The 8,556-nt window shown below is 39.3% G+C and overlaps 1 protein-coding gene across 1 annotated transcript in view; it reads right to left on the bottom strand.

Moving 5' to 3' along the window:
* Positions 1-647: 647 nt before the first annotated feature.
* Positions 648-8,556, bottom strand: part of eno4 (enolase 4) — a 29,577-nt gene continuing 21,668 nt past the window's right edge. The window contains exons 9-13 of the mRNA XM_075482043.1: positions 8,346-8,471; positions 6,502-6,676; positions 5,470-5,531; positions 1,867-1,984; positions 648-1,344 (exon numbers count right to left, since the gene is read on the bottom strand). Of these exons, the coding sequence (XP_075338158.1) occupies positions 1,253-1,344; positions 1,867-1,984; positions 5,470-5,531; positions 6,502-6,676; positions 8,346-8,471 (573 nt within the window). The 3' untranslated portion in view covers positions 648-1,252. The remainder of the gene's footprint in view (positions 1,345-1,866; positions 1,985-5,469; positions 5,532-6,501; positions 6,677-8,345; positions 8,472-8,556) is intronic.

The raw sequence follows: 8,556 nt of genomic DNA, 5'->3' as shown, positions 1-8,556 counted from the left end.
TTATGAAGCGGTCTACTGGCCGCGCAAAGAAAGGAGGACGGCTGTGTTGGACAACACTGTCTCCATCTCTGTATCTTTGTGTGTTCTTTGCCTCTTATAGCCTTCTCTGATGAGCACAAGGACTGAGGACCTATTTCAGTCCACTCACACACTCCGATATTTGCCAATATAATGTTAGTTTTGGGCCCCATAACAAGATCATATGAAGCTGCAGTCACATTACATATTCCAGCCAGAATGGATAAGGTTGATTTATTTTGTTTCTTAATGGTCTTATAGTTTTCAGTTTTTTAGAATTATGAATGTAATATGGAGGGTTGTTGGTAGAAAAATGGAATATATATTCAGTGAAGTGTCTTACCGTCTCTTGGTATTTTACACCAGTGATTTCTAACCCTAATGTGGATCAGGACACAACAAAGTAGTGCTGTGACATTTACAGCCACGCAGCTTTAGACGGCATTAAAAAAAAAAAGGCATTTCCCAGTTAAACTTGTTAAGGAGGCATTTTCAGTTCCCCCTCTTTCTCAAATTCACAGTATTGCTAATATGGAAGAGCTGGTGTGTGGATGTGCTTAACATGCTGACATAAACAAACTGTGACAATCCAAAAAAATACAGATTTATTTTTATGTGTCGAAAGTTGAAAAGAATTCATTAAAAAACTGGGAACCGATCCACATGCACTTTCAGACACACGCATGTGGGACCATCCTGTCAGTATGCAATTTAAATGTGAAAATACATACAATTGTGTACGTATTATTGTAGCTTGACAATAAATTCACAAAGAACCCCGTTCTGAAGAGCTGTGGTCACATGCAGTACTAACCTTCATCTCAGAGTCTGCTTTATTCTTTACACCGCAGTGAAAGCCAATGGTTCACGAGTGCTGTCGTGTTTGGAGAATTTTGTGGTTGATTTGGACCTGAAAACATTTCTATGGTTATGTAAGAAAGCAAAGCCTCTAATAATACACACACACACACAGATATATATATATTGTGTACACCACATGAGAGTGGTGTTTGGCCACTGGTCTCTCTCTGCAATGCTTAACATTTTTCAGTTCCTTTATTTTTTTGTCAACAGTTTACAGTAACAGTGTAATAACCTTAGAGCCTTTATACAGACTGCTTGTAACAGACTCAGCTTTATGAGTGAATGTAAATGAATGATTCTGAATGTCTGACACAGGTCTTACACACAATGACGGGCTTGTTTAAATCAGACGGAGGCTGTGAGTTGCTCCTCAGGCTATCTCAGGCACGATTCCCTCTGCTGTGGCGGACTGCTCCTGAGGTTTTTCAGGGAAAAGTGGAGGGGAGTGTTTCTCCTTATAGACTGTGAAAAGGAAAAAGCATTGAAAATAGTCAACACCTAAAAGCTGGACCACAGACTTAAGTCCCATTTCTGCTGAAACCAAAGCACGCAGACCTCGCAGTCCTTGTCAGGCAACTCTGGGCTTCAGAATGAAGAATCAACATAAATATTTTGAATACGTGTGGCCGATGGCAGCTGTTTACACTTAGACATGTGCTCATCTCTCATTAACCCTCTGGTGTCCCTGCCTGCTTTTCTAGAAATGGTGGCTGGGAAAGCATTTGTCCTTGTGTGTAATTAGGCAGGCAATTAACAGATTCAAGGTAGGGGGGTTTTCATTCTTCCGCTCACACACACAAATACACATTTGTATGATTCCCTGCACACAGAGTCCTTTCACATCCAGCAATGAGTGAGAGAGATGTGTTCTCAAGCGCAGACATTACTACCTCTCCCTCCTTGGCTTTGTCTGGCCTCTCTTTCTCTGTCCAGCTCAAAAAGAGACAAGAAACAAGTATATATAAAAATAAAAAAAAAACCTACCGAGGATTCCCTGTTGGGCTAGTTCTTCTTCTATAGAAATCAGACGGTTGTATTTAGTCATCCTCTCAGCACCACACAGACCTCCCAGTTTGACATAGTCGAGGCTCAGACCCACAACCTGAAGAAGAAGAATAGCAGCAGTGAGTCCCTTTTTGAGGCTGTTTCTGAGCCACTTCCTCGTCTTAAACCATTTGACAGCACTTTTACATGTTCGCACATCAATGCACAGTTTTGAAGACGAGGGGTGTCAGAATCTAGAGTTCACAGTTACTTAATGTAACACAGAACCAGCTGCAAACATTCTCAGTTTTTGACAGGATTCTGTTGAACTTGGATAATAAAGTGAGTACAGTGAGCTGCTTTACCTGCAGACTGAGGCCAGACAACTGTAATGAGATCACCTGAAGGTGCTGTCAGTATGTGAGGCAGGGGGCGATAAGGTATGACAGCGAACACCATTAAATGGTCATTAAAACTTTTTTGCACAATTAGAAGGCAATTATTACTACTGTGTTTCATTGTTCTGTTTATGTTTATCCTTTTTCTATTGATAGAATTTTTTATTCTGGCTGTGCATCTTTGGCTGAGTGTGATTCTGGTTCCGCTGGAGGTTTTTTCATGTGAAAAAGGATTTTTTCTTCTTTCCACCATCACCTCATGCATGCTCAGGATAGGGAACTGAATCGAACAGATGTTTCCTCAGCGAGGCACCTTTTTTTTTAATTGGCTCTGTATGAATTGGACTAATTTTAATTCATTTGTTTAGATTGGATCATGTTTGTATTTTATTGTGATTTGGCGAAGTACAAATAAAAGTGAATTGGATTTAATTGGAAAAATGAACATGTTCATGTGTACCTTGGCTAAAACTTTGGGACCATCATAGTTTAAACATTTTTTTTAAATAAGTCTGAAATGGAAGCTGGCTTCATCACCTTGTTCAAGGGGCTTGAAAAGGAAACTGACTCTGAGGACTCACATGTGATACCACCAGGAGGAGGGTAGATGGGTGCTCACACTGAATTTGATTTGATCAACACAATCAAAAAAGTTGGGACAGTATCAAAAAAGCCTGAAAACAATAAATGAATAACACTGCTGGAACATATCACAACTATTCAGGGTGACTTGCAGTTAGTCGATAATAATAATTTCATGTATTTTTAATGCTTCTTGCACTCCCTGCTGCAATGCTTTTATTTTATGTAAAGCACTTTGAACTGTTTGTACATGAAATGTGCTATACAAATAAATTTGATTTGATTTGATTTGAATAAGGTGAAATTAGTAGAAAATTAGCATCCACAGAAGGGTACAGTGAATTCAAAATAAGAAGGGGCTCACTATTCAGTGACAATGTTAGCAAATATATTAATCTTTTAATAACAATGTTTCAAAATCAAACATTTCCTGGAGAAAATGAGGATATATCACTACAATTTTAACATAACCAGAGAAATCGGTATGAAAAGAATCAGGCTAAAAGCACTGGAACAGTCGAAACCCAGGTTTCAAAAGCAACAATCCCGGTGACGTATACTTTAAGGAAAATCTTAAGATAATGCTTAACCACATATTGCTCATGTAACAAGAGCATGTCTTGAAAGTTAAAGTCCAGCTGCTAAACTGTTCTGCCTGCAGTCCAGACTTGTCACTCACTAGAAAGATTTGGTGCATTATGTAAAAAAAAAGAAAGAAAGAAAGAAAGAAAGAAAGAAAGAAAGAAAGAAAGAAAGAAAGAAAGAAAGAAAGAAAGAAAGAAAGAAAATTTACAAAGGAAGCCCCAAGCTGCTGAGATGCAGGAATCTTTTATTTCAGATGAGAAAAATGGTTCACTTTCAAAATTAAAATTACTGATCTCCCCAATTCCAAAATGCTGTTGTTAAAAAAAGATGTGATGAAACACAGTGATAAACATGTTTGCTAGACTTGAAAAAAATATATATTTAAATGAGCAATTTAAATGTACAGTCCATTATTGTTGTTCTTTACAACAAGTGAAGTAGAGAGGGGGAAAGGAGGAACTACCACAAAGAATAAGCCTCTGCACGGCATGTACCACCGACAGAAGTGACTGATATTGAGAAGTCCTTTTAGTGGCTAGAAAAGACTGGTCTGAAAGACAGCTTGAAGGCACTAATCATTCCAGCACAAGAACAGGCCCTAAGCACAAGAGCAATAGAGGCCTGGGTTGACCACAGCAGACAGGACCCCAGGTGCAGCCCCCAGCCTCTGAGTCCAGCACATAGTAGTGGGGTTTATCAGTGAATCAATTACCTCATCCTTAACACAAACAAACCAGAGAGATGGTTGTGGATTTCAGGAGAACCAGGAGTCTCCATCCAAAGGGAAGGCAGAGGTAGACCTACCTGGACGGTTTACTGAACTGGAAATGCCTGAGGATGTCACCAAAAAAAAGACATAACAGACTGTACTTCTGAGGAAGCTTCCTTTAATGTCTGCACCAAAATGTTGAATATCTTCTACAAATCTGTTGTGGAAAGGGCAATCTGCTTTGCAGTCATCTGTTGGGGCAGCAGCATCAGAGCCAGAGACTCAAAGAAACTGAATGCTGCACAAGTTAAAGAACATAATGACCAACTCTGTCCATCCTCTTCACAACGTTGTGATGAAACAATGGATTGTGATCAGTTGGGATCACTTTAGCTCCAATGGAAAATACAAAGATACGGCTTCTGGCTTCTGGCCTGTGCCTGTGCCTGTGCCTGTGCCTGTGCCTGTGCCTGTGCCTGAGTTGGTTCATTCCCTACCATTTTTCTCCCCTCACTCTGCTTTTACTAATCAGCCTGCCATCAACTCAACTGCATGCACCTGCTCTCCTCCTTTTATAAGCGGGTTTGCCAGCCCCCTTTCTTTACCAGATTGTCTGCTACCTGAACCTCAGCACAGCAATTTTCCAGCACTAAGTCTTTGGGTTGAACTTCTGTATACAACCCTGTTTTTGGAACCGATTCTGCTTCTGGCTCTCTCTGACTCATTGAGTACGCTGGTTTTTGATCTGGCTCTGTTTTTGGATTTGGATTGTGGCTTCCGGACCTGGCTTTCTATCTCTGTCTCTTGACCTTCTGGATTTTCAGACCTGCTCTGTTTTTCTGCTCTTCTATGACCCAATTTGTGTATTGGACTTGATTATAAGAATTTTGGATTGGATCTCCTCCTTCCTTCCTCTTTCTTTGCAATAACCTACCAAATCTATAAGTCTCTCCCCAGTTCAGCCATCTCTCCTCCTGGTACTCAGTTACCCAGCATTCCCCAGTCAGTCTACTCACCTGCAGGTTCCCTCATCTGCACTCCTGTGAGTACAAAGCTTTTTCATATCCAAATATCTATCATTATCTTGGTCAGTCTAACTCTTATCTATGTCCACGCTCAACTGAAGATCTGTCTCAACCCTGATATTATCTGCCGCTCTGCATCAGTTTTGCATCTCGTTGTACAATAAACCTCTTTAAAACTTTCAATGGCTTTTTTTTTTAAGTCCATCTGGTCAAACTTTAAACGCTGTTAAACAAATGGAATGTAAAACCAATCTCTGTCAGAAGCTGGAAGCACAGAATTGGGGGAGGAGGAAGGAATACTTACTATATCTGACAAGGAGGAATCGCTGCAGGGCTCATTGAAAGTAGTTCCCATCAACACTGAAGCTGCACATCATAAAGTAAAGACACACGCAAACAGTCAGTATTGATCACAAACCACCAAAGAAACATTTTACAGTTACAGTTGTGGGCTTTTGGTATTGATATTGAGTTAAACATTGGTTCTGTTAGTAAGCATCAGCTGCTCCTGTTATATTTTGCATCAGCTGATGGGTTGTGAGTTGACTTGGTATACAGCCCAATTCTAACATATCACTGATGAAAGCTCTTAACACAGTAGCATTCTCCACCACCCAAACCTCCATGCTTTTTTCTTTAAATATCTTAAAATTGAATTATGATTGTTTAGGGTAAATTGGTTCTTGATACTATCAGTATTGTATTTTTCTTTAAAGGTCCCTAAAGTAGTCTAGATTATAAAGGTCAGTACTTTGGCAGAGGTAATGCTAAAGACAGCACTCAACAACATAATGCCCAGGTCAGCTGGACACAATTCCCCAAGGACTCTTCACCTCAACTTTGCTGTCAGAATTGGTTAGGGTTTGATACTAACATGTACATGGATGGGGTTGGGCAAAGAAAACAGTGCATGGTTTACAGATTAAATATTAATATACAGCTTGTCAATTCCCCACTTGATGCCATATAGAAACCATAGGCAAGGTAAAATATCATCATCTCACAATTTCTGTATTTAACATAACACTACATTTTAGACAGGTGCACAATTGTGCCTATGATACTATTTCTTGTCAGACAGCGCTGTACATGCGGTATGCTACAAATTCTCATTATTTCTACACTATCGGATCCTTCAGTGAATAAAGAATGAAGCTAGAGACTTTTTTTTCCCAGTCTAAGTACTGGTAAAGAAATCCTAACAATCTCTAATCTTAATGAGTAATATATAGAAAGACTCTTTTTTTTTTTAATTCAATTTATAATTAAAAAGACCATTACCATAATCTTTTAACCACCATAACTTATTCTTAACCTATTCTCTGCCATCTGTTACCTTTATGCTCCAATGTCATGTGGATTATGTTGCTGACTGTAGTTTCGTTGATGTGTTTTAAGATATGACCTCTGACTCCTGGGAGGGGTGGAGCCTTTGGCTTGTGGGTGATGTCAGAGAGCAGTGAGCACGAGTCTCCAATCGCACTGCTGAGCTTCTCCCACTGGTCTGCATCCTTAAAGATCATAAGCACACAAACACAAGACACATACTACACACTTTTGGAAAGCCCGTGTACAAATGTTCTTTCTTAAAGGGATAATCCGGAGTAAAATGCACTTTAGATCAATTTACGGGATGTTGGGAGTACATACGTTGAGTTGACATCAAAATCATGTCATTCGGATGTGTTTTGAGAATTTCGATTTGACCGTTTTTAGCCAAAAGTCGTTAGCCTGGAGGTGACGGGGGCATATCATGTCACCGCTACAAAACGCTATTTTTATACCTCTTCTACAGCTCCAAACAACATAACACTTACGTGGTAGTGAGTAGAGGGTCCCTAAAGCCAAACCGAAGTGTCCCGAGGTCTTCATGTGGTCGGATATAGAGTCCAGAATGAATTTAATCAAGCCAGTACCTGCTCTCAATCAGAGCCTCTTCCGTCAACAGGAGGCTATCTCACGCGAGACATCACGTCACGTGAGTCCGTAGGAGTTGATTGCCGAGTGTGGAGTAACTCGCTCTGGAAAGTCACAATTTCGTTGCCGTTTTTTTTACAAACACAGTCCAGTATTTCTTTCGAAAGTGAAATGAAGTTGTATGCAACAGCAAAGCCTAGCTTACTAACAGGTTGGAATTTTGAAATGTCACGTGACGTGATGTCTCGCGTGAGATAGCCTCCTGTTGACGGAAGAGGCTCTGATTGAGAGCAGGTACTGGCTTGATTAAATTCATTCTGGACTCTATATCCGACCACATGAAGACCTCAGGACACTTCGGTTTGGCTTTAGGGACCCTCTACTCACTACCATGTAAGTGTTAAGTTGTTTGGAGCTGTAGAAGAGGTATAAAAATAGCGTTTTGTAGCGGTGACATGATATGCCTTTTGGCTAAAAACGGTCAAATCGAAATTCTCAAAACACATCCGAATGACATGATTTTGATGTCAACTCAACGTATGTACTCCCAACATCCCGTAAATTGATCTAAAGTGCATTTTACTCTGGATTATCCCTTTAAGTATAAACACATCATTGTCAGCAGAAGTACCTATAAAACAGGAGTGCTCTACAAAAAGAGAGATTACAAATCCCCATCTATTACCAAGGCAACTAAATATTTTCTACTTGTCATTTTAAAGGGTTTACCTCACTGTTAGTTCCATGCAAGTTTCAGGTTTTAGGGGTTCAGCTCATTAGTATAAAAATAACATATTCATAACATAACATTTTCCTCCAAATTCTCACAAGAGCTCCAAATGTACATATATTCAGCTAGCTGCTGAATATAGTCCGAAAAAAAACACTATATTATACGTGTTTGACTAAGTGTTGATCCAGTAACCAGCTGTGTTAGCAATTTACTAAGCATTTAAAAGGAGGATAATAATATTAATCAATTAATACAACTTTATCCAGAGGCCATTTCATACTTTAAGTTAACCATAATATTGGAACTGAAAGTTACACTTATGAAAGCAAAATCAGGGGACATAAAAAGACTGACCAACATATTGTTGTAGCATTTTCAAGGGAGCTGTCCATCAATAACAACATTAATAGTTCATGAACTTGTAAGAGATAACCACATTAATGTATTAATGAAAAAAAATAGTCTTTATACACGAGCTTGAAAATGAGCTCAAACATGTTGTTGAAAGAATTATATTATTTTTAACTTACCTCCCTCCTAAATGGATCAATTAAGGCTACCACTGCTGGGTATTTGTAGATGAGGGTTTGGTACATGTCCGCTAATTCATCTGCAGACTTCAAAACTCCTGTTGCAATCTCATACTTCCCTTTAGACTAAGGAGGAAAAAAGATATATTCTGATTAATGCTAGCTTTTATGCCTACACTATATTTGCATTGGCAGATCTGAAAATCCATTT

The sequence above is a fragment of the Odontesthes bonariensis genome, chromosome 2 (assembly GCF_027942865.1).
Source record: "Odontesthes bonariensis isolate fOdoBon6 chromosome 2, fOdoBon6.hap1, whole genome shotgun sequence".
NCBI lineage: Eukaryota > Metazoa > Chordata > Actinopteri > Atheriniformes > Atherinopsidae > Odontesthes > Odontesthes bonariensis.
The sequence above is the reverse complement of the archived record's forward strand: the minus strand, read 5'-3'. Positions and strand labels throughout refer to the sequence as shown.